Source organism: Podarcis pityusensis, assembly GCF_964106645.2.
Source record: "Podarcis pityusensis genome assembly, chromosome: 9".
Classification (NCBI taxonomy): domain Eukaryota; kingdom Metazoa; phylum Chordata; class Lepidosauria; order Squamata; family Lacertidae; genus Podarcis; species Podarcis pityusensis.
The window spans coordinates 26,490,675-26,517,446 of record NC_138034.1 but is presented as its reverse complement, the minus strand read 5'-3'; the positions used below and the strand labels follow the sequence as shown (position 1 = coordinate 26,517,446).

Genomic DNA, 26,772 nt, shown 5'->3' with positions numbered 1-26,772 from the left:
TGTTTATTAAATTAGTATACTGCACTTCATCCGTAGATCTCAGAGTGGTTAAAAACATAAATATATAAGATTTGAAAAACACAAAATACATTGGAAAACAAGGACAAAAACAACAAATAAATAAAACCCCTCCCCTTCCCACAAACACATTTTAAAAGGAATAGGATGTTAATCAGCCAAAGGTCTGGGGCCTAAAAGTGTATCATGAAGGCACCAGCCGAACCTCCTCGGGGAGAGCACTCCACTAACAGGGAGTCACTGCAGAAAAGGCCTTTTCTCGCATTGCTACCCTCAGGACCTCTCAAGGAGGCGGCATACGAAGAAGGACCTCAGAGGATGATCTCAGGGTCTGGGTAGGCTTCCTCAGCCTTGGCCCTCCAGATGTTTTGAGACTACAATTCCCATCATCTCTGACCACTGGTCCTGCTAGCTAGGGATCATGGGAGTTGTAGGCCAAAAACATCTGGAGGGCCAGGGTGAGGAAGCCTGGGTTAGGTTCATATGGAGAGATGTGGTCCTTGAGGTATTGTGGTCCTGAGCCATTTAAGGCTTTATAGGTCAAAAACAATACTTTGAACTGGGCCTGGAAACTAATTGGCAGCCAATGTAGTCAAGCAAGGAACGGTGTAATATGAAGATAGCTGGTTCTGCTATCATGAACTTCCACAGCCAATCTCCACCAGATATATGGAATATACTATCAATTCCAGTCTAATATGGAAATGAAATGCAAATTGAAAAGCTCCACCCTCTGTGGGATTGCACAGAGCAGAACAGCAAGACTCCCTTTATTTCCAGAACACCATGTATGTGGACCACTACTGGAAGCAATACAATTTTCCTTTCCTTGCACTAACAATCCATAAACTTCTTTGGAAGGCTCACTTCATGCTTGAGTTACCATGCCATCTTTTTAACAACGTTTCAAGAAAGAACACAGAAGCCCTACCAGCGGTCCAGTCACCAGGTACTGTTAGGGAGCATCCAGCTGTGCATTCTGTCTGTCCATAGCCTTCATAAAACTGTTAAACAGAGTATAGAAATTAGCCATTGGAGCTTTTATAGCCCCTCTCCTATTCTGTTGTTCCTTTAACACAAAAAAACAGAACTGTAGGCAATATGCAGGCTAAGCTTTTACAAAAACCCTGTATGAATGTAGGATTCATTTTTGCTAAGCCATCCATGGTCTCTCTACCCTCCTGCACTACAAATATTTTCAGTAAGAATTCCAACATATACAATCATTCCTACAGAACTGTCTTTAGTGAGTAATCACAAGTCTCATAGCTTTTGTTAGAACATTTGAACAAAATCCCATCTGCTTTCAATTTGGAGCGTTTTCTGAAATACATTCTTGCAGTTTTAATAATAAACATTAGCATCCAGCCCCTGGCCTAACATTATACCTAAAGGCCAAACACACTGAATTGTGGAAGCACATCTCTCTCTTTTAAGTGTGCATTGGGAATGGGAGATTTCCACTCATGGGCATAATGCTTTCAGAAGGACAGGCATGTAAGTCTGTTGCAGCAAAATCAACAAGTGGCCTTGTGTCACCTTACGACAAACCAATTTATTATGGCGTAAGTTTTCATGGACTACTATCCACTTCATGGAAATACCGTGCTATCAAAAAGAGAGCTAGTTTTTGTTAGCGGGGCATCTAATGACATGTTACTAGAAGTGATCCCACTCCCCAAATACATCCTTAGAGTGAGACAACTTGCACATCAGCTTCTCTCCTACTCAGATTCTACTCTTTTTGGTTATACTTTAACACTATGAGGAAAGTATGGCGTTTATACTCTTGACAAAAAATAAAATAAAATGCTTTAAGGAAACTTACGAAATAACAAGTAGAGCAGATTTACAGTTCAGTCACAGTCCAAACTCACCTGACAACCAAGAGCTGCTCGTAGGAAGGTCAGTACATTGGCAGAAACAGGAGCTGCTCCTGTTATCATTAGCCTGACTTTTCCTCCCAGATTTGCCTGAAAAGAGAGGGGGGGAGAAGTGTCCACAATTATTTTCATTCCAACAGTAGCATCCAGGAAAAAGCTATGGTGAGTGGCACTTGGATATACATCTCAATGTGGCTCAAATGTGCAAATCCCATTGATGGTTTCTATGTACATGTGAGTTAAGTGAATAAAGAGATTATTCCTTAGAACAGTATTCACTGTACCACTGGCTGCCTTGTTAATTCACCATTTGGAATTGTTCCACGACACAGCAATGAAGATCAGTGGCCATTCTAAAACCAAGCATGTACAGTAGAAGGCAATTTTCATTTATTTAATTCATTTATTAGAAGTATATCCTGCCCTTCCTTCCAAAGGAGCTGAGGGCAGGATGACTGCATAATAAATTAATGTGTAAGTGGGCCCCATTTGGCAATTCTATGCCAGGAAAAGAGGAAGGCTCTTTATTGGGATTGTTTGAAGCCATCCTCTTGAAAGTGGATGTTTCTGCCATGCAGGGTGTACTTGTAACCCAATTGCTTCTGCCCCCCTCCAGTGAGCACACTATTTTCATTTTTTAAAATGCAGGGGTATAGTTACCTGTATTTTACGGAAAATCATTTTATCCCACAGGCTGTTATTTCTAATTATGCCACTTCTAAGTTCTGCTTCTTTCCTCTTGGAAGCAAAATCCAATATCCACCGCTTAAATGAAGTATTTGCTTGGCCAAAGATCTGAGAAGAGAGACCATTTTTTTTATTATGTTTGCAGCAAAAAATTGCACGGGTCATTTACTGGCTTATTGATACCGGTTCACCGAGCAAATCCTAGAGGCAACTTTGCTTGCGATGTCCGCCCTGATGGCTACGGGCAGGTTCACTAAGCTGCAAAGTGTGCTCTTCTGAACTTGTAAGGGGAGTGAGAAGGAAAGCACGGACTGGATTCGATTGCTCGTGGACTTACTTTATCAAACATTCTGTTCAGCAGTCTTGGCACAACTGGAAACACTGTAGGCTGCAAAGTTTTTAAGTCATCCATAAGTAGCCTGATGTCTCCCTGGAAAAATCCTATCCGAGCTCCATGACAGAGAATCACGCACTGTTGAATGAGACCATATAGATTATTAAAACCAAACCCACCTGGCTGGACAAGTAGATTTGCCCAAGTTAAAAATTAGGGACATTCTGCATATTTTCTAAGTGTAGTTTAAAGCATTCTTTGCACTCTTCTGGCATATCACAGGTTTAACTGCTTAGCCATAGCTAGACTCTGACCAAGTATCTTTACCAAGAAAAACAGTGCTGTCTAAGAAACTTATTTCTATCATTTTTGCCTCACACACCCAACTAAAACAAAAGTTACGGTCCTCAATATGTTCTGCACCCCAATACCAATGAGCATGCAATTTTTTGACTAGTCTGGTTCATACTGTGTTTCCTGCCTCACAATCTAACACCAAGATTGGTAAATCTCATCCTTAACTCAGTCAGCAAGTTCGCTGAATTTCTTGCTGGGTAAATGCTGTAGGAATTACACATCTTGCTTGACGAATTAGCCTGGAGACATATGGCTAAAGAGATCAGCAGGCACACCAACGTTTTTTCACTGGTCTACAGTAGAGCTGTATGTTTCAACTTTTGGAATGCACTGAAGGCATTCAGAAAGCATTAGAGACAGAGGATGAGACAATCTCACTTAAAATACACAGAACAGTGTGGTGCTTCTCAAACTCCCCCCCCCCCCGAGGGTTGTGGCTATCAATCTCTGCAGCATAGCCTGTCTCATAATGGCGCATCCCGATTAAAAACTGCGTCACAGGAGAGCCTTTTATTTTCTTTCCAGATATTTCAAAAAAGAAAGGCTTTAGTTGATATTTTTATTTCCACACAGTTTATTTTCCCATCTCACTTGCTATAGGTTGTATTGACGGTTCTTCTAGGAGGGGGGTTGTTAGGCAGTATCGTAATAAAAAAAAGAAAAAGTTTTATTCCCCCCCCCTTTCTGTTCCGTTTCAACATACCGGCTTAGATGCTCTTCTTGCTTGTTGACAGGCTGACAAAAAAATTGCTTCCCCACAAAGAAAGAGTCTTACCTGCATAATTCTTTCAAATACATGTGCAAGAGGCAAACAGGAAATGTGTGTGTCTCTGGCACTCACTATATAGCCACTCTGCAAAAAGAGGACACTACTTAATTGTTACATAGAAAATACAGGTTCCTACCTCCACAACTCTCTCAAACATGTGGGCCAGAGGCAAGAAGGATATTAAAATATCTTCTGTAGAAGGAAAAACTGCTTTCTGTCAGTGGAAGCACCAATAGAAGAAAGAAAGAGGAAAATGTAAGAGTTAAATTTGTTTAGTGCAAGAACAGATACCCAAACACATATTTATCCCATCTTTTTAATGGTTAACCTTGAATTTTTAAAAAGAGTTGAAACAAAGTTTGGTCTTTTGATTATAGTATTTTTTAAAAGTTGTTGATGTTGAGAAGTTCCAAGTCACCAACTTATTCCCGCCTGTTATTCCATGTCAGTTAAAACAGAACCAGTACACATGTCCACCAAAGCAACTGGAAAGAATGCAAGCTACAAATTAAACAAAAACCCAAGTTAGCTGATCAAGTTAATTTGGAGACTATTTTTTATACCACATTGCCCTATCAGCTGCAAAATGGGGTTCGAAAGTTGTGTCAATCATTTCCAGTGTGGCTTTCACAGCTAACAGGGTTCTCGCGTCTAATCCTGGGTTATTGATAACAAACATATTAGAAAAGTTTTTTCTTGCCTCAAGGTCACAAGAAAAAGTGGATAAGTGAGATGTTCTATCATATCAAAAGCTAGATAGGAACATCAGATATAAAGGGCTGAGTGCGTCGTCCAATCATCCCTCGATTGGATCCTCCTTCTTAAACCGACTGACCTACTTGTTATTTTTTTAAAAATCCAGATATCTTTTGATACTGTGCTTTATGCAAGAGCTCTTCGAATCAGGCAAGTAGAGAAGCAATAATACACTTGGCTATAGAGTTAACACTAGGTTACGTTAGCTACAATTAAAATATGTGGGGAAAACTGGTGGAACATTCGTTATGGAGATAGGCTTCATGTCAGATAGCATCTGGCCCAAATACCATCTCAACCATCAAATGTCAGTGGCCTTAGGAAAGCCACTCAGAGCACTATTCATGTGGGAGCACCGACCCACCTTATATTATTGCAGTAATTCTTACAACACTGTTCTGAGCACTACAGCACTTAGTGCTATAAGGCAATCTGAAGTATTAAGAAATTTAGCAGACACACCTATGTTCTGGTTCCCCTTACAATTAATTTCAGTGAACCTTCAAGACAGGGTGCATTCTAAACCCAACTATAATTAAGATTAATTCACAAAGCAGCCTTTCCCATCTACTACCCCTCCAGGTGTTGTTTGACTACAACTCCCATAATCCCTGCCAACCAGCCATGCATGTTGCAAGTAGGAATCGAAAACATCTGGAAAGTGCCAGGCTGGGGGAGACTGCCACAGTGTCCAAGTATTAAATAATCATTGGGCAGCTTTGTGTTGTTGTTGTTTTAAAAAAGATTGCTAACAAAGTTTTAATTGTGCAATGCAGTTGTCTATCTCCAACAGTTTGGTTATAACATGTTTCAGAAGCTCAAAGGATAGTACATTGTGGAAGGTCTAGCTGCTTCTATTCCAAGTGAGGTACACTCTAAGCTTTTAAAAACTCAACCATCACACTTTACCTCTGTAGCTTTCACAAATGCCGACATATTGCTCACTATATTTTGGTGAGTAATCATTGCTCCCTTGGGGTCTCCTAGAGGAAAAAAGGTGTTAATATATGTAATAGTGAATACATCCAGTTTCTAACTAAGCTGCTGAAACGCTTGTATACATATGCAAGAGCTTAAGAATGATAGGTTATACAATGAATACACATAATCCATTTTACTTCCTTAAATGTCCTACCAAATGTGAAGAGAAATCCAGGATATGGGCAAGGCTGGATAATTTCCCCTACCTCCAAAACCTCTGTCCTTCTCAGCAGCTTAGACATACAACTGAAGTCTCTGTGCCCCATCAAAAACTAGGGCTCATAGCAGTTTAGTAAAGAATCTGCTTTTATAGCATTAAATCAGTTTTCTATGTTAGACTGCAATCCAGGTATCTCAAAATTCTAATCTCACTTCCCCAACCGACGAATGTTGTCTCCCCATTACAATACTTCTAAGGTGTACCTGTAGTTCCACTGGTGAAACAGATTATGGCTAGATCTTCTGGTTTTGGAAGCTAAGAAGAAGAGTAAGAGATTAGACTAGCAGTCTGTCTTTAACAACTGATCACACACACAGTTTGAAAGGTTAAAAAAAAGTAAACTAGATTTTTATATTAGAATCTGCATGATACTTACTACAGCTTTGTGTTTGTGGACTCTTCCCAGTGCCTTTAAGGAAGACAGGAAGGAGAGAGAGAAAGAGATGCAAGTTAGGAAGCTAATGAAGGTTGGGATTTCCATAGCTCTTACTTTAAGCTCTCTCAGGAGCAGCAGTGAAAACTACTTTTCATTCATCGGTTTCTAACCAAGGCTCAGCTATTTGGAAGGGAAAGCACAACTATTCACCTAGCACTTAAAACAATGACAGCTTTCCTCATTTATAGGTTATACACTTGGACAGGTTTTAAACTCAATTAAGTTTTGGAAAGCTGGCAAGGCTTATGCTCTGTACTCATCAAATGCCCGCAGGTTCTGACCTTTCCCCTCCCTCGGTGAACTAGAATTGGAGCACCTCCAGTGGGAGCACAGTAAGTTATGTTTGATTGCATGCAGTTGATTCAGGACAGATCTGAACTGGCACAACATACAACTAGTAGTAAATTCCACCTTGGTATATACATGAGGTAACTTAGAAACACTGCTTGTTGTGGTTTTCAAATTTGTCACTTAAAACTAAATAAGTAAAGGAAAGCTCCTTCCCTGAATGAAGAAAGGCTCATGCTGGTAATCAAGCATTTGGAAATCCACACCCTAAACTTCACCTCAGGACACAAGCCAGAAATTATTAAACTGGTTTAATATTAAGTTTAACAGTGCTGCCTCTGGCATCTTTAGTTTTCTGAATTTGCCATTGGGCTGGGGAGCAGAAACGAAAGACATGCATGTGGTATGGCTATGATGAGTGAATTTCTACCAGTAATGAAACAAATAAACCTGGTGATAGTCTGGAGGCAAGAGCTAGGACTCAGCTATACAGCTGCAAATAAAACGTTTTAAGTGTGTTTAAAGTGCAATACACAATGTGACACTAGATGGAGATTGTTATGGAATTCAGTGTATTTTTAAAAATGCTTTTAAAAAAAGCATTTTCAGAACTGTTTTTATATGTATGTAGATTCCACCCTAGTCAGAACAGGTTCCCGTGATGAATAAACAAGCAGATTAAAAGCAAAGTCATCTTTTCCCCAGGAAAACGCTTCAGTGATACTACTTTAGCAGTGTTGAACTCCAAATTATTTATTTAACAAAATCTATAGACAATTTAATAACAACAGCTACAATAACAACAATAACAAACACTAAATCAGCTAAATATTTTATGCATAGAAAACTACAGATCAACAGAAATTGAAAGCAAGCATACCTAATGCAATTATGTATTTGAAAAGGCATAAAGAAACAGAAGTTTTGAGAAGGCACTTAAAACAATACAGTAGACACCTGCCTGATGTTACCAGGCAGGAAGTTTTACAGCATGGGTACCGCCACAGTAAAAGGTTGACTTCCTCATAGATGTGAAATGAACATTATATGGCTTCTGCAAAAATGCAAGTTCCACATATCAAAGTGATCAAGTGGGCACATATGGGGCAAGTTGACCCTTTGAATAATCTCATTCCAGGCTACTGAGGGTTTTATTTACTAACACCTTGAATTTGCACATATCTTTGAGCACGGGTGTAACATATTGACAAGATTTCATTCTTGTCAGCAGCTGTGCTGCAACGTTCTGCATTAACTGAAGTTTCTGGATCAACTACAAGGGAAGCCCCACATGGAGTTTGCTGCAGTAATCCAGTCTTGAAGTTACCAATGCCTAGTTTAATGGTAGCCAAGGTATCCCAGTCCGGAATAACTGTGGCCAAGGCCCCTAGTGACAAAGCTGGATTCAGAAGCATCCCAAGACTGTGTATCTGTTCCTTCAGAGGGAGTTCAACCCAGTCTTTGGACATGTTGTTGGCAAATTCAGGAATTCTTCTGCAAGTGCAAGCACTTTTTAAACACTTTGGTAACCAAAACATGTGTAACTGTCTATTGGCAATAGGATTCTGAATAGGTAGGGCAAAGTTCAGGCAGAAATGGACATTCCTGAGCCTCAACACAAAATAATATTGTAGATGCTTCAGTAGAAAGCCAGTCACCTAAAGGAGGATCTTGCCCTTGTAAAACAAGAACTCAGGTACATTAAGGAAGCGGAATGTTGGGAGATTCAGGACACACAAAAGAAAGTATTTCACACAGCAAATAGTTAATAGTTTGCCTGCATAGGAGGCCATGATGTCCCAACCTGGATGGCTTTACATAAATTCAGGGTGGATAAGGCCATCAATGGTTGCTAGCCATGATGGCTACGTTCTACCACTACTGTCAGAGCCATATACTTTTGAATACCAGTTCCTGGGCATCACAGGTGGGGCAAGTGCTGTTGTGCTCAAATTCTGCTTGCAGGATTCCCACAGGCATCCGTCTGGCTATTGTGAGAACAGAAAAGCTGGTCTATATGGGCCTTTGGGCTGATCCAGTGAGGTTTGTCTTGTGATAAGAGTCTCAATTGACTTGCCTAATCCTAACTGGGAGCACATAGGCATCAGCGCTAGACATTCTGAAGCTGGATCTTTTTTCATGCCATCCAATTAAAGGTTCAGGCTCCTCAAAAGTCAGACTTGAAAGCTTACTGGAGAACTACATTACAGAAGCACAAAGAACATTTGGAGTATGGATTTGCGCACAAGACCTCTGATCTTTGTTGCAGTGACACTTTATAAATCAGGACTACAGGTTCTCGTTAACATTTTTCAAGTGTGATTCCCCCTCCCAGAATTGACACAACCTTTGAACCAGTTATACTAGGTTGTGTATCTTTAATCTTAGCAAATGTTTAGTGCCATGTTGTGAAATACTAATTTGTAAACTGGCCAGGAGATCCAAGCTTTTACACAACACAAGTCCAACCTTTATCCTTTACCCTGTTGGTCAAAGATCAGCATTTTGTAACTTGCTAAACTTCGCTTCTTTCTTCCCTTGATTTTGATGTATCATCAAAACTTGGGGCTGTCCCATAAACTACTTTGCTCACCTCAAATTCTTTCATGCTGATTACATCCACTCCACATTTCTTTCCACGAGTGGCAAGATCACTCTCAAAGGGATCCATAATCACAATTGTCTTGAGGACAGATATTTCTCCTTTCTCGATGTTATCCAGCAGAAGCTTCGCCTTTTCAGGCTTATCACAAAAAACCAATGCTAAGTCAGCTAAAATTGGGAAGAAAGGGGGCAAAGTTATTAAAATTTGAATAATTAGAATCAGCTTACCCTCACCCTATCTAGTCTACTTCTGCACAAAAGACTATGTCACCAAGGTTGGGAGTAAATTGCATATTGTACACTTAAGTTTGGCGCTTTCATTTTGCTGCAGGGATCTCATTGTATGTAGGCCATTCCAAGAACGCTCTCCAGGCTGCTCCTTCTCCAAAGCCATTATATCCCAAAACAGACTGTCGGAATCGATGGATTCACTTCCTATAGTCAGCAAGTCCTTGTGTCTACTCAGCTATTAAAGGCTACTTCATCTTACCTACTGCAATTCTGTTGCTGTAGCAGCTTTCAAAAACAATTCTGCAAAGAACTCTACAGTTGCATTCAATGATGTTTAGGTTATGGTGGGTAGACTTTTTAATAGTGACTGTATTACAGACAAGTGTATTCAGTTGTTGAGGAATGCAGAATATACCTTTATTTACAATGTAAGTAATAGCTTCAGTTCCAAGGGTGTCGTAGAGGGGTACAGCCACCATAGAGTAAGAGTAGCATCCTTGTTCAATGATAACCCACTGCAAGAGAAGCAGAGTTAATGTAGTGCTTATTTGCCAAGCACAGATGCTACAGCCAGCTGGCCTGGTTTAGGTATTTTCACACTAGCATTAAAACAGTGACTCAAGTATGCCAGTGTCAGCCTTGTTTGTTTGCAAAGCAAGCTGCTGCCATCAACTGAAGTATGCAGCAGTAAGGAGAAAAGTCAATGCTTTTGCAATTCCAGTTTCCTTTATGAATACTGTCATGGAAGCTAAGATGCCATTCACGCAGCTATTTACAGCTTGTGATCGGTGCTGTTTAGCCAGCCCATGCATGCGAGTGTTTGGCACGGATTTGTTGTTATGATAAGTTACAAGCCAGCTTTTGCTGATGCAGTTTGTTGCATTCTGCATGTGCCTAATAACCAGTTCAGTCACAAGCTGAGAGTCTGAACAGGCACCAAGATAAGGAAGAACTATTACCCCCTGACACACACAAACAGTCCTGGAACAGTCTGTTAATATATCATTGGAGTTGGACGTACATATTCGTGTTGAAATAGTTTGTAAGTCTGGAGTACTGAAAAAAAGAACATTACAGTGGAACCTTGGGTTGCGGACATACTCTGTGATGGAGGCATGTCCGCAACCCACCGCATTCGTAACCTGCAGCGCTGCATCTGCACACGCATGTGACGTGATTTAGCGCTTCTGTGCATGCGCAAGCGGTGAAACCCAGAAGTACCCTTTCCGGTACTTCTGGGTTTCCCGTGGTCCGCAACCTGAAAACATGTAACCCGAAGCGTTTGTATCCCGAGGTACCACTGTACTTCTGCATCTTGTTTCTCAGGGTTACTTCACATTGCCCCTGTGGGAGGAACTGGACATAGTAAACATAGGTCTGCTGCTGAAAATGATATAAAGAGTTTCCCTCTCCTCTTCTTTGTAATACAGTACTGGAAAAGTGTGGTGAGATCACATCATACATTTGGCAGCTGCAAGGGCATGGAGTGGTTAAAGAAGGGCTATTGCTCCACAACAGTCGTATCTACTTCCATCTTGTATACAGGTGTTGCTATCAAACCCAGTTCCCTGCCACATGAATTTGTTCAATACAAGCATTTAGAAGAACACATTACAATTCCTTATGCATGTAAAAAGCAATCACTTGTACAAAGAGTATTTTAAGTTTAAGATATTAACTGATGCAAAACAAAGAGGGGGCTTTGCCCTGCCAGACTTAAAGTTGTATTATGAAGCCGCAGCGTTCTGCTGGCTAAAAGACTGGCTACTTCTTGAGGACACTGATGTGCTAGATCTGGAAGGGTTTAACAATGCTTTTGGATGGCATGCATATTTATGGTATGACAAGGTTAAAGCAAATAAGGCCTTTAAGAACCATATTGTCAGAAAATCATTGTTTAATGTCTGGACAAAATATAAAGACTTGCTGGAAAATAAAACACCAAGGTGGCTTTCACTTTTGGAAGCCAAGGCCCGAAAAAGACCCAATATGGAGGCTAAATGGCCAAAATATTGGGAAATACTAGAAAAGGATGGAGACAATTGGAAATTGCAGAGTTTGGAGAAAATGAAAGACAAAGTGCGAGATTGGTTACATTACGCTCAGATTAAAGAAGTTTTTAAAAATGATAAGAAACTAGGGTTCCAGGTGGAGAAATCGAAATTAGAAACAGAATTGTTAGAACCAAAGATTAAGGTACTTTCAAGGATGTATAACTTGCTGCTGAAATGGAATACACAAGACGAAACGGTTAAATCGGCTATGATAAGGTGGGCACAGGACATTGGGCATAATATCATGTTTGAGGACTGGGAGAGGTTGTGGTGCAATGGATTGAAATTTACTGCATGTAACGCTCTGAAAGAAAATGTAATGAAAATGATTTATAGATGGTATATGACCCCAGTCAAACTTGCCAAAATTTACCACCTGTCTGATAATAAGTGTTGGAAATGCAAAGAGTGTGAGGGAACGTTCTTCCACCTCTGGTGGACTTGCCCTAAAGTGAAGGCGTTCTGGGAAATGATTTATAATGAACTGAAAAAGGTATTTAAATATACCTTCACTAAGAAACCAGAGGCTTTCCTTTTGGGTATTGTCGGCCAAGGGGTGGCAAAGAAGGACCAGACATTCTTTATGTATGCAACAACAGCAGCAAGGATACTTCTCGCAAAACATTGGAAAACTCAAGATCTACCCACACTGGAAGAATGGCAGATACAACTGATAGACTACATGGAACTGGCTGAAATGACCGGCAGAATCCGTGACCTGGGAGAAGAGAGGATTGAGGAGGACTGGAAGAAATTTAAGAACTATTTACAAAAGTATTGTAATTTGAGTGAATGCTAAACAAGACGCTAGATCAAAATAACTGAGCACCACTAAATTTAGAAGTTTTTAAGAAAATAAGTAAGATTGTGAAATTTAGCTCCTTCTGAGAATTATAAGATTATGAAATATAGAAGGGATATAAGAATTTAAACAAGATGATAAATTGCTGACAAAACGTTACAACGATGAAAGTGGGAGCGGGAGATGTGAGGAAGTCCAAAGAAAATGTGAAAATATGTTAAGATCAATGTTACATTGTTTATTATGTTTATTTTTACTGTAAAATTTAATAAATTGCTTTAAAAAAAAAAAAAAAAAAAGAGTATTTTAATGCAATGTGCATCAGGAAGTGCCATAGGAGGGCACTTCCATCATTATATGTTGCCATGAACCTAAAGGATAAAGCTGATTTAAGCAAGTAATACTATAATAAGCAAGCTAACCGATGGTTAAAGCTAAGCCATATGTTAATGCTTTCTTAACCAAAGTCCCAGATATTTTCCACACCTATTTCTCTATAATGTGCTGTATTGTATTACTGGATCAATCAGTTCAATGGGACACCTTTCCTAAAGAGTCGCACATTAGATTAAGAGATAATGTTGGAAAAAACAAATGCCAACAAAAACAATGCAGGAAACAAACTCCCTGAACTAGTATTGAACTGGAAGAAACGTTCGGTATCTTAGCTACCACAGTTGTTATGACTCAGTTTTGTGGTCCGTTAGTATCAAGTCTTAGAGGCTTGCATTGTCTGCAGTTCACAATTCAAATTTCCATAAAGGGTGCATATGAAGGAACAGTCTCCCTCTGAAAAACATCTCAGTTATAAAGCTATGTACGTACAAAGGATTGCTGAAAGTTAGCTAATGAGCAATTAGTTCCACCCTGGTATGAGCTTGGTTGCATAGTAGGGCTTGGTATGAATTCTTTTTACACATTGTGCAAGTGTATAGGTGCACTGCATTACAACACTCTTTGTACAAGTTTTTTGTTTTCTTTTACACACATAAGAAACATCAATGCATTCTTAACAACAGAATTTGTAAGTGCATATCCAGGTGTGTAAGAGTTGATATTGCTATTTAGGGCTCGGCAATATCTGGTTTTCAACATCATGATATATCAGCAGCTAAATATCAGTATATGCTGATATGTCACAGTGTCTGAAAAGTATCTTGTCTGCTTCTTCCTCTCCACCTTAGGGGAGACACCTTAGGGGAGGAAGACGCAGCCGAGATATATCACCCAGCTCCATACTGCTCTGGTTCCTGCAAGGAAGAGCAGTATGGGGGCTTGATCAGCTGAGGGGTGGGCAGCTTCCTTGCAAAGGGAGACCAAACCCTTGATTCTGGCTTCCAGGTGAATTGGTTTCCTAGTGAGCAAGATGTGATTTTTACGGACGATGGCAACCTCCCAACCATTCACTCTGTACTGGTGCTGCACTGTGTACAGGGTTGGGTGAAATTAGGATCATGGAAGCTCATCTTCCCAGGGGCGCAAAGCTATACAACTGGACTACCTTATTCCACAAGAGTTATCAGCCTAATGATGGCCTTTGATTACCTCAGGTCTGTTCTGTGAAAAGATTCCTATGAACTGATCAGGAGATGGTTTGAAGCCTCTGTTCAGAAGTGCTGAGCCAACACATTCTGCTCTTTCTGCAACCTGGGGGAAAACATATGTCTGTGTAAAGGTGCACCACTTACCAATTCTGTGAAAGCATGTAGGAGTTTACTGTTCAATTTTCCATTTTATCCCGCTCAGCCTCTTCAGTAACCTTAGCCACTTTACACATTTCGCACAGGTACTGGCCAATGCTTAAGGGAAGCTATATACCATTAATTAGTAGGATGGAAGCCTGTTTTTTAAAAGCCAGGTATCTGCTCTAAAAAATTATGCCTAGGCAGAGCTAAGAATAATTCCACAACTGCCCTGGCCATTAAATTCACAAACCACATAGAAGAATCAGATTTTAAATGAGCTGAGACATACTCAGTTTGAATATGTAGGTGGGAATGCTGTTAAGTCTGTTTAGCTAAGAATACAAAAGCTTAGAATATGAAATATTATAGGGATCACACACAGGATCAATATTTCCAACACGTAATATATCTCTTGTGATATATATTAGCCAAGTTACAATGAAACACGGTGGCTTAGATTCTAAGATAAGCTGACTTGAGAAAGTTAATTGAATAAAGTCCTCCCCCTCAAAAAACCCCAAACCAATCAGATGTCTGCTATCGCCCAAAGTTCCCACCCATTCTGGGTAATTTCCCCATTGTGCACAGGGTCTGGAGCCTCTGACCCCTCCAGACAGGCTTTTCAGGGATTGAAAGAGAAAGGAAGGGACAGGAAATATAAGGAAGTTCACAAAAGGAAAAACTGATTAGAATTCAAGTTTTGAAAGATACTTTAAAGTGTCTGTTGAACTAGAGATTAGGCAAGTGTGCAACACATAAAGCCTGGATACTAGTGAAATTTAACAACAATTTTGTATTAAATATAAACATAAAGAACATAGGCCACTTAAGTATGCACCCAATAATTGTGGCTGTTGAACTTCCCTCATCCCAACATTTCTGAAAGGAAATAACTTGATTGCTGTAAGCATCAAAAGAATCAAACAGCAATCTCATCAACATACATAAAGTTGTGTCCACTTACCTCCTTGTAAGAGATCCATTCATATGGTTGATTTGGTTTCCTTACACCCAAACAAGGGCCATTGTCTACAGTGATAAAAGTTTAAAAGGTTTAAGAATTTTAGCAACTAAAAAGGAAAAGAAAGAAACACAAGGGAGATTCTAGTTCATTCCACCATCAGATGGTTCACTCTAGCCCCCCCAAAAAACCACGATTCTAAAGTTAAAAATTCATGTGCAAGTCTTCATTACTCAAAATGTCAATATTGCAACCATCATGATACACAGTTCTCACTTTAAACTTCAATCATCAGGTTCTGAAAGTTTAGCTGATTACTATTTGCTATTCCTGATTTTCTGATTACTAGTTGTTATTCCTGCCCACCTAGCAGTTCGAAAGCACCCCTAAGTGCAAGTAGATAAATAGGTACTGCCTATTTATCTATAGGTAAACGGCGTTTCCGTGTGCGGCACTGGTGCCGGCTCGCCAGATGCCGCTTCGTCACGCTGGCCACGTGACCCGGAAGTGTCTCCGGACAGCGCTGGCTCCTGGCCTCTTGAGCGAGATGAGCGCGCAACCCTAGAGTCGGACACGACTGGCCCGTACGGGCAGGGGTACCTTATTCCAGCAGACAATATTTTACTGCACTATGAAAGCAGTCAGCTACTGTTTCTTTCAGGTGACTAGAGCACTGTTCCAGTTTGCTTTCCCAAAGCATGAATACTCACTTGACACGTGCATTCCTCTTTGGAAGACATCATAAACTGTCTTCACATCATCATAGTAGTATGACATTGTCTCATCACTATCAAGTAGTGATGATCTTCGGGCATGGTCTTCACCCTGTAGATAAAAGAAAGTTAAATTACACATTTCTTTCTCCAAAGCGTCCTGTGTGACACTTCTTTTTGATGTCAGACAGTAACAGCCAAGTGACTAGGTTGTTGCAACAGTTGATTGAATTAGGAAGCATGTCAACGAAAGAAGCAAAACTCTGGCTAAAATGTGTGACAGATATAAATTCAGTTCCTATCTCGTTTCATTTCTGCTACAATACTAGGGCATGCCAGATAGTTAAATTTAAGTTCAGCTGTATTTGGTTGATACGTACACAAAAACAAAAATTAGTGCTGATAACGTAGTCTAGTTGCAGTTTGCAGAAAGGAAGTGTATTCTAGAATTAGTCATCCTATGCTTATAAATTTGCTTGAATAGAATAAAATGTTGAACTTAAAAAGGGGTTGCCTGCTTTTTTGCAGTCATGGGCAGATCTGCAAATTATTGTGGGCAACACACACACACACCACAACCTATTCCATTGCTAAACAAAACGCTTCTTTCAAGTCTAACATCAAAGGGGATGGGGGACCCTGTGGGAACATGTGTGTTTGTGGACATCACAACTCCTGCTCTACACACTACAAGGTCAATGAGTCACTGCAAAAGGTTGGTTTCTCATTTCCAATTAAACTAGACCAAACTTGAGAAAAGTCTAACATTAAGCTGCAATAACTGTATAATCTGTTGCAATTGCCTTGTTCCAAGGCAGTGGTAGCCAATGTAATGCCCTCCAGATGGTGCTGAACTACAATTCCTATTATCCCTGACTACTGGCCATGCTTGCTAGGGCTGATGGGAATTGTAGTTCAGCAACATCTAGAGGACCAAAAGTTTCTCACACCTGCTTTAGAATCGCTGAGAAAAACTGTCTCAGAAACCAGATTTCTCTTCAGTACATTATTGAAGTATAAGAATTGCACCTGTGCCCTAAACATTTGTGCAGCGTGTATTTTAACGCCTTTCCACTGTAATACACACTGCTCACCTTGCAAAGAAGGTAATTGTCTGGAAGCACCTTTTTGGTGTGTTTACAAACAGCTCGCTCGGGAAAAGAATTTTTCAATGTAAAACTGGTTCAGCTGGTTTCAAACTAGTTCTCACACAGAGTTTCATATTCAAGAACAGACATCTATACTACTTATATAAAAATAAATAAAATATAAAATACTACTTGAGTTTTACATGAAAGTTTCATTGAAAGAATTAGTCAGCTGATCAAGTTTTCAAAGTGACATTTTATGAACTACAAGCTCCTCGTCATCATTATAGAATACTATACTCTTCAGTGAAGGCCTGCTTTGTAAGTGGATGTCTTGTGATCATGATCACTCACTATCCCAGCACCCAAAAAACCCCAAGATGATAAATGCCTCAAATAAGAAATGCTTTATTTGCTTCATGCTTCATTCCTATCTAACACATATGACTAATTGATGGCAAAGTGCTCTCTACTCAATGAGAAGCTTACAGGCTTTCTTCCTATGTTCTCATTTACCTTGCTGCTTATTATTGTGAGAAGTGAAGTTACAGGAAACCAGGCAGGGGGCCTTCTCGGCAGTGGCACCCTCCCTGTGTAACGCCCTCCTATTAGATGTCAAGGAGATAAATAACTACACAACTTTTAGAAGACATCTGAAGGCAGTCCTGTATCAGGAAGTTTTTAATGTTGACATCTTATTGTGTTTTTATATGTATTGGAAGCTGCCCAGAGTGGCTGGGGCAACCCAACCAGATGGGCGGGGTATAAATAATAAAACGACGATGAAGATGAAGCAGCAATAGCAAACCTGAATTTGTCCCAAGGTGGTAGAAGTGGTTGTGGTTCCTTGAAAGAGCACTATCTGTATCATACACATGTGCTGTATCCATAATTTTAAGGTGTAACTGTACACAGTACCATAAAAAAATGCCTCAGGTCTGCATGGCTTTTTATCTTAAAATATAAGCAGGATAATCAAAGTTAACCACATCCCACTGTTCTTTAGACAGAAGCTTGCATCCATACAAGCTAGCTGGAGAATAACTGCCCTACAGACTCTGGTTTATGGCACGAAGCAGTGCTGATAAAGAAAAACTTTCTAGCAAGTGAATACGTAGCATTTAAACTTCCTAAGTCCAGTACTTCATACAGAAATCCTCGCTGCCACCTTTTAAAGGTGTATCGGTAATATTTCCTGTAGGAGAAATTGGGCTGAGGTGAAGCTCAGAAAGGATGAGCTTTTATAAGACTGCCAAGTGTAGTAACATAGGAAGCCGCCTTATACAGTGCACACAAGGCTATTTACTCTACATCCAGTGTGCTCCCACTGCTGGGTTTGTGAAGCAGTGTACACAAGTTAGCCACAATCCACATCTGTCTTGAAGTTCCTTGAGAGATACTGCGTTTTTATGTTGTTTCCTCCAAACCAATTTCAATCCAAGTTGCAAACGTATGAGGACAACCACTCCCCCTCTCCGCCCACTGGTGTGGGCAGGCAGCACTTGACTTGGAAACACATACAACTGTACAGATGTGTGCAATCATGTGCAGATTTTATTTTAAAGGCAATGGGAGTTGGGGGAGTGGACCTTGCTGCGTTTTAATGCATACGCAACCTAAGTCAGACCCTTGTTCCATTAGTTCAGTACTGTCTACACTGACAGGTAGCGGCTTGCTAGAACTTCAGACAAAGGATCTTATTTGGAGATGCCGGCGATCAAGCCTGAGATCTTCTACACTCAAAGGAGATGTTCTACCACTGAGCTATATACCCTTCCCCTAAAATTCATAGCAAGAGGAAAAATCTAAACTAATTCCCAACTCAGGCTCTTCAGAGACCACTGCAACTCTCATTGTGCACATGGAATTTTGCATGCTGCTTTACAGCATAATATTCCAGTGCCTAGTTTACTGGCAGTGGAAGGAGGGAGGGGAACTACAGCAGGCATAGGCGGGCCAAGTTTGCCTATGCCTGAACTACAGCAATTGGCCTGCTGTCAGCCAGCGGCTTCACTGAAAGAGGTTGGGAGAAGAATGGCAGAAGTGCTGGTAGTTCTCAAGACGCTTTTGTTGCAGGCACGCTTCTCTGGAGTGAAAGGATCCTTGGATGTATGCCTGAGGAAGCTATTGTGTTGTCAGCTGTGAGCAAGCTCTTGTTGATTTAAGGAGAGCACACAACCCCAGCCAGCAGTGCCCAGATTGCCAGCCACCCACTAACCATCAGAAACTTGGTATTTTGCAACAGCTATTTGCCAACTACTGGTTTATTAGGCTATGGAAAGAGTGTCAGCATTACCAGCCGCTCTTTGGAAAGAGTGCCATAAGGTGGCTCTGTTAAAATCAGCACCCCAGTTGCAAAACCTTGACAAGGATGCTGAGAAAAGGAGGCCCAAAGGGACTTCAAACTAGGATTTATAGGAACATTAGAGCACAGGAGGGCAGGCTGTCTTAACAGCAGCAATTGTGAAAAAGGGGAATTTTAGAAGATGTGGCTTTGTTCTCTCTCCTCCATTAGGCTATGTCAAGGTTTAAAGTAACAAAATTCTGTGTTGCATTTCAGACATTTTCCCAGAAAAACCCCCAAAGACACCAACTGGTTGCTATAACAAATATTGGTTTGCAGCTCGGAGGACCTTGAAATAAAGAAATAAAGAAAGGAAGGAAGGAAGGAAGGAAGGAAGGAAGGAAGGATATAATATCTATAGATATAAGCTAAAGCCTTTAACCCTGCAGCACACATGTCTTTCATATAGAGTAAGATTCTGCAAGAAGATCCCTGTCTCTTCCAGCCCAATTGGGGAGAGGGCAATTGGTGGGCAGAAGTGGGAGCTTCTGCAGGAAGCACTGGCTGGTGCTTGAATTGTAAGCAGTGAGAAGGGGAGAAGCAGCTCAAGGAGGTGGTTGAGGAGTATGGCTGCACTTTGGAGAGTATGAGGCAGTCCCTAAGGTCCATACGCTTCTCCAGACTTTGGAGCAGAGGATTATCTCTGACCCTGGACCACAGAGGACGCTGCCTCTGAAGTTCAGTGTGGCATTAGATCCTCTGGAGCAGGGTTATGGTATGCACAAGCCGAAATTCACAAGCTCCTGGAGAAAATGGTGAAGCTATTTCTGTTTGGCCATATGTGTGCCCTAGCATAAATAAAAAAAATCAGTTTATTTGCAGCTAAGTTCCAAGAATTTTCCAGAAAGAATTGGTAGTTACTCCACGGAAGCAAACACAAATATGCTTCTTGTTTGGCTAGTAGAGTCAAACATCTGATCACGGTGTAAGGTCAGTACAAGTTGGGCAAGTGAGTGATCCTGATGGGATATAAGGTAATCCTGCCGGCCTGTGATGACTCCCCACCCTGGGCCCTGTAAAGAAGTGTCACCTAGTAGGAGCAAGAGTTGCAGAAACCAAGAACAGTCAAATTTCTCTAAGTTTTTCCTTTTGTTTTACATAAACATTGTCTGATAGAAGCTCATTATTTCATATGATACTACTAGTTATGGCTTTAATGTGCATGCCTTAAATACAGGATTTCCATCAGACATGAGCCTTTCTTTTTTAATGACACTAATAGGAAAAGAACAGAACCTGTCAAAATTCATAATTATTAGAAGTGCAAGACCTACATCCTCATTTATTCCTTGCCATCTACTGGAGTACTTATTCAGATATACTTAACCTAAACTTGAAGGAATTATTGTTGAAGTCTATGAGCTTCAGCATAAATAGGACTAGAATCAGAAGCAAGCATATTCCCACACCTCAACTCTCAATTATTTGCTCTGCACTCAGAAATAGTGGTCTTCTCAAGCACAGTGACTTCCAGACCTATCAATTGATAAAGAAAATGAGCAGAAGTCCCGATCAGAGTTTAACTTCAAGGTACAAAGTATACTCAAAATCCATAAACCAGATGTACTTTTCCATACACATCAAATTGGTTTTGCAGCAAGTGAAATGAAATAGCAACAGATGATAATGGATTTTCATTTGCAAGAATTATTCCCAAGCACTCTGGAAAATATAATGGGCAAGATCTGTTGACTTTTTGAAAAAGACCCTACTAATACCTTATCAGACCTAAGTTAGCAGTTCCTATTCAGCAAAAATACCCCAGTTTATCCAGGATAATAGTTTGCTAGACAAAGCGAAGTATGAGCCAGTTCAGCACAAGGTTTTTATTTATCCACACAATCAGTTTTAATGCCATGAGCCTGAAAAGTATTGCTCCAGTATACTTTGCTTGCTGCAGCAAGAGATCAAGCTCATTTCAATTAGGCTGTTTCAGATTTATTTTATTAAAATACTTACAACATTACAAAACATTACAAAATTCCTCTTTGGCTGGTCAGGGTATGGTGTTTAAAAGAATAGTGTAAAAATAAAGATCCACACTACACAGTGACCAATAATTAACGACCAATATCATTAACATGAAAATGAATGAGTGAACCAAAAATTTAATAGCATATGCAGAAAACAAAGTCATCAACACAATGAAACTGCACATGGATCTAACTAGATGCATATACTGTACAACTAATGACGGGAGAGTATTTAAAGAAATTCAGTACAGCTAATCAAGTATAATTTTCAGGTGCCTTGTCTAATCACAATGTTTTGTATCTCTGTGTTCAAAATGTTTTGGTACCTGTGGTGTGGTGATTGCCTGTATCACAGCGTAACAATGCTGGTCCTCACCCCAAAAACCTGTAGGGCTGGAAGAAATCCCCACAATCCCTGAACATGTGCTTAAACAGAAAAGGGAATACCAGAGGGACCCTGTAGATGGAAAATTTCTGTCTATATGGAAAGACGGCCTCCTAATTCACAAATAGCTATGCTTGGCACAAGATATAGAAAATGCAAAGAAGTTTGCCAAGGGTCATGTCTGGGGCAACTAGGATAGTGAAAGCCTACCCAGGCCCCTTGCTCAAAGCTGCTTATTAAAGTTGCTCGTAGAGGAAATGGCTACTGACCTTTATTTCACACTTGTATTGGACTGTGTGGGATATTTTGACTGCAAGAATGAGCCTGGATTGGAGCCAGGCCAGACAGCTAGGGAAGGAGAAAGCACAAAGAGAAACTATCCTCTAAAGCAGGGGTGGCCAACTCCCAAAAGACTGTGATCTACTCACAGTTAAAAACTGGCATTGATCTACCCCCTTTTTGGGGGGTTCAGGTCAAATTCTTGAGCTTTTTTTTAAAGAAGGAAAGCCCTGTTTTGGGGGGGGGCAGGGCAAAAGTGTTGAGTTTTTTTAGGGGAGCCAAAGTATAAAGTGATCTACCACAGACATCTAGTGATCCACCTGTTGGACGTGCCTGCTCTAAAGTATCCAAGTACGACTGTGCATACTTGGTTCCACTCTCTCCAGTGCTGCAAAACCAAAGAACAGTTACAATCTTGCCAACCTGAGGAGGCCAAATCCATCTTCATTCTCTGTACTAGGGTAAAAAGACTCACCATCCGCCTAGCCCAGAGGGAGAGAACAACACAGAAGAGGCACACTTTGTTTTGCATGTGGTTTTATTAGCAATTTACTATTAATTGTGTTATTATGCAAATGCGCTTAAATAAAACGAATAATTCATCAACCTCAGTTACTGAAACTGATTTGGTGAGACCAGCTGAAAGTGAAGTTGTCTGGTGCGACATAGTTGTTTTAATTGTATGGTTGCATTATCTGAATTGCTGATTTATGAATGGTTTTATTGTTGTTTTAATGTGCATGCTGTAAATTGCCCTGGGATCCTGGAAGATGGAGGGAGATTTAGAGATAAATTAAATAAACAGTGCACATTATCCTTGATCAACTGGAAACTAACCATCTGTGGTTACTGTAGTTGGCCTAAGGAGGGCAACACAGTGCTACAGCAGCACTGTGAAATATCAGAGGGTACATCGACAACAGTACCAATATAAGCCACCTGCCGAACTTTGCCAGCAGGGGTAGGGAGAAATAAGAATCTGGCACACCCAGCCAGAAAGGTTCCTCACCATTGCTTTAGAAAAGTATCTGTTTCAAACCTACATGGCTGCAGAAAAGGTTCTGAGCTGTTTACATCTCAGAAATCAATGGATGCTTTGAACCAAGCCTACTCCAACACATAGTTTTTCTGCCTTGCATAGCTCCCTAGCCCTCGCTCCTGAGCACATGATGCAGTCATTCCCTTTGCACACTTCCTAGACCTTGCCAGAATAGCCTGCTGCAATCAATATGAGAAAGCTATATAAAATGCTGCAACAGAACTATATGCTCTGGGGACAAAAGGAATGTGACTGGTATGAACTGTGGGTGGCATGTTGGCACATACAACCAGATTCAAAGCACTGCCTTAATCCAATAATTGCATCACAGAACAGCTTAAAAAACCCTTTTATGAAACATGCTATGCTAATCTTGCAAGTAAATACGCAAGGGATGAAAGATGGCGATTCCTTACCTCCACCTCCACAGACTGCATTGCTAAATCACATGGTGGCTTCAGAGCTCTGGGTCTTGTGGCGTACCAGTAAGTTGTGAGAGCTGCAAAAGCACCGAATCCCATCAGCGTGTTTGTTGGGAGAGTGCGCACGTACTGCCTTACGTCACCAAGTTCTGGCATTCGCAGATGCCTAAACAATTCATGAGCTTGCATTGTGATCTCTTGTCCTTGCTTTTTTTTTTAATGCAGCAATCTGTTGACAAAAAAGAAAAGTTGTGAACCCAACGTGTTATCAAAGAACGCCCTTCCCCCCCTAGAGAGGGAGATGCAGCTATTCTCATGCTCTACCACCACACAAAGCTGGAAACATCTGCATTCTTGCCACTTGCCCTCTTCCAGAAAGGCAAGAGATTTTGAACAGGCAAAGGCACTACGTTTAACATTTCTGTTTCTTTGTTAAGGCAGCTGTTGGCAGGCACCACACTTTGTTAGACATAGTGCCCAAAGTTTGCAAAATACATTCTTGCTGTATTTTTGTGCTTCTGGAAAATGGAGAATCTGCTGGAAGAGCCAGGCCGTAAGACAAAAAAGCAACAGTAGTTCCTTTCCCTTCTCTTCCATGGCAGCTATTTTTTTAAAAAGAGCCTATGTGCAATTGTTTCCCCCCCCCCCCCTGTTTTCCTCCAGTGCTTTTAGAGTGCAAGCTAGCCTAAGTTGTGTATAAAAATTCTCTTAACTAAGCTTGTATTCTTATCCTAATGGTCCCTTTAAATCTCCAGCAAACACTGTAGAGTAGGAACAGCCCTTTCTTTCCCCTTTTCCTTTTCCAAAAGCCCTGCTGTGCCTGCTCAGCTGACGCTTCCCTCCACACCAAGGTCCCTCAGGACACGATTCACGTGACTACACTTAATAAGTTTCTGCCCACTAGGGCAAAGGTAACTAGCAGGCACAGTCCATACTTAGCTCTAAGAGAAGGAGGGCCAATGGAAAGAGAGCACCAAGTCACCCCACTGAACACAGAGGGTGGCAGGCTAGGAAGCAAACAATGTTTGCCTCAGAAACTCACAACTGGCAGTGACATTCATTAATGCCCATCATCAGCTCATTCCTATCACCAGAGGAAGGCTGACAAAAAGGCTTTTCAAAGGGAGGGGGGGAACGTGTCAGCGTGGACAGTTTGTTTGCAGAAGCTGGTGGGGTTTTTGGAACAAGGCAGTCAAGATGAAGACAGTTTTACTATAACCGGGAAGGAGATACAGTATTATGAATGCAGTTGTGGGAAAAGGCAACGCAAGCTCGTTTCGAGCCAGGCTCTTAAGACTAAGCTCATGAATGCTGGACCCATTTGTCATTGCGTATCAATGCCTTTTCCGGCTGTGATAACCAAGGGCAGTTGTAGAGTAGCATTGTCAGCTTACCTACTAATATACCCAGAAAAAAAATATCACTCAAATAGGACAGAGCTGCAATTGGGTTTGAAGCTAAAAAAAATGGGGGGGGGGGAATAGTGGGGAGAGACAGTGGAAAGCTTCCTTCATGCAACAATTTTATCCGGCAGTTTCTCCAGTGTAAGGACAAAGCCTGCTGATCAGCTCTGCAGCCCTAAGCATGCAGTGGGCAAGTGCCAATGTTCATGAGCCATGTCCACCAGCTCATTTAAGGATTTTTGTACTACCTTTTATTTACGGTCCCCCGTTTATAAAAATTAATATAGGGCACAATGACAATGGTTCTGAAAACAACAAAACAGTACGTAAAAGAATCAGTTAGGCCACGTCTTCTGAAGACTGTAAAAGATTCTAAAAGGTCTGGGAGGGTTTTGCTGGGTGTCAAAAATATGGCAATGCAGAGGGCCAAGCAAGCCTTGCAAGAGAGAGTTCTCAAAATGGAGTGCCGCAACTGAAAATGTTTGCCACCCACTTCACCTCCAACAAAGGGCACAGTGTATGGGGCAGGCTGATACGGGAATGGCCTGCTCTTTGTACACAATAAAGAATTTCAGTGTGACCATAGCCAACATGGTTGCACAACTACTTCACGCAGGTCGTCAAAGAGGCCCCTTTTAAAGGCTTACATTAACCCTGTCTTGCCGCCTAATCTCTCTACTGCACTTGATAGGAGGAAGCAATCAGGTGTTTACATGCTGACTTAACATTCAAAACCAAGGTCAAAAGGTAAGGGTTGCTCTAAATAGAATTGCCTCAAGGAGGTATTGCTCTTTTGGTTTGCTTCTAGAGTACAGTGGTACCTCGGGTTACAGATGCTTCAGGTTACAGACTCAGCTAACCCAGAAATAGTACCTCGGGTTAAGAACTTTGCTTCAGGATGAGAACAGAAATTGTGCTCCAGCGGTGCAGCAGCAGCAGGAGGCCCCATTAGCTAAAGTAGTCCTCAGGTTAAGAACAGTTTCAGGTTAAGAACGGACCTCCAGAACGAATTCTTAACCCAAGGTACTACTGCACATGTTTTAAATATTTGGGGGTCGTTTGTTTGTGTGTGTTAGCACTAAGCCAGCCACACTGGGGTGTTTTGGTAAGTAAAGCAGAGTCTAAATAAAATATGCAAAACAATGCTGTTCTTTTTATCACTATTTTGTCACTTTGTTATTCTTAAGCTGGGGTCGGCAACCTAAGGCCCATTGGCCACAAGTGGCCCATGGGGGGTCATTTAACCGGCCCATGGCCCCCCTGCCCGCTTGGTCGGCTCCCGTGCGCCGCACTAAACCAGCGCAGAGCAGAGCGGGGACCGCCTTCCGTAACACTGGCCAGCTTCCCATTGGCTGCAGGAAGCTCCTGCAGCCAATGGGAAGCTGCGCATGCCTCCTCCACGCTGGAAGAAGCGCCAGAAATAGCGTTTGCACATTTGTGTGTGCGAGCGCACTCCGGCTCACTGCAGCGTCTGCGGAACCATGAACCGGCCCAAGCCACAAAAACTTTGCCGACCCCTGTTCTTAAGCATGCAGAAAGCTATTTTCCTGTGCATTTGAGCAGCCCAAGCTTTTGCACATAAAAATACCATAGATATGTTTTATCAGCATACATTGGTGGTGAAGTAAGTGTTGATTTGATTAACAGGAGACATTCACTTTTCCTCTTGATTCATCTTTAAATAGTTGCTGAGTTTCCTATCTCAAATTTTAGCATGTATCTAACTTACAAGGCATGGATACCTCAGCAGTTATGTAGTCCAACAAAGCTTATTTGGCACATCACTTTGCACACCTTGACAGCTATTTGTATGCAGTAGACAAAAATATGCTACTGACAGTCTTTCAGCTGAGAGTGTGATAAATTGTACTGTGGGCATTTGATGCAGGCATCTAATCTCTCACTAGGGCAGTGGTTTTCAGACTGCCTTCAGTGAACACTTTCCACATCGGTTTGTCTGCTGCCAGACCGCATGCAAATTGCAGAGGATTCTGCTGACTGTTCTAGGCTGCATATTCCAAGTGTTCAAGCGGTGGCTGACTAGACCTACTCAGCCTAGC

General features: G+C 41.2%; 1 protein-coding gene across 4 annotated transcripts in view; it reads right to left on the bottom strand.

The window, feature by feature from the left end:
- Positions 1–26,772, bottom strand: part of ACSL1 (acyl-CoA synthetase long chain family member 1) — a 42,254-nt gene that overhangs the window by 6,958 nt on the left and 8,524 nt on the right. For 3 of the 4 annotated variants that reach the window (XM_081020516.1, XM_081020514.1, XM_081020515.1), the window contains exons 2-15: positions 23,304–23,538; positions 15,777–15,891; positions 15,070–15,134; positions 13,966–14,067; positions 9,980–10,079; positions 9,323–9,501; positions 6,382–6,414; positions 6,209–6,260; positions 5,714–5,787; positions 4,185–4,262; positions 2,926–3,060; positions 2,562–2,696; positions 1,896–1,991; positions 950–1,022 (exon numbers count right to left, since the gene is read on the bottom strand). In XM_081020516.1, the coding sequence (XP_080876642.1) occupies positions 950–1,022; positions 1,896–1,991; positions 2,562–2,696; positions 2,926–3,060; positions 4,185–4,262; positions 5,714–5,787; positions 6,209–6,260; positions 6,382–6,414; positions 9,323–9,501; positions 9,980–10,079; positions 13,966–14,067; positions 15,070–15,134; positions 15,777–15,891; positions 23,304–23,498 (1,432 nt within the window). In that variant the 5' untranslated portion in view covers positions 23,499–23,538. Of the gene's footprint in view, positions 1–949; positions 1,023–1,895; positions 1,992–2,561; positions 2,697–2,925; positions 3,061–4,054; positions 4,133–4,184; positions 4,263–5,713; positions 5,788–6,208; positions 6,261–6,381; positions 6,415–9,322; positions 9,502–9,979; positions 10,080–13,965; positions 14,068–15,069; positions 15,135–15,776; positions 15,892–23,303; positions 23,539–26,772 lie in introns of all 4 variants that reach the window. The other variant, XM_081020517.1, reaches the window with a different exon arrangement.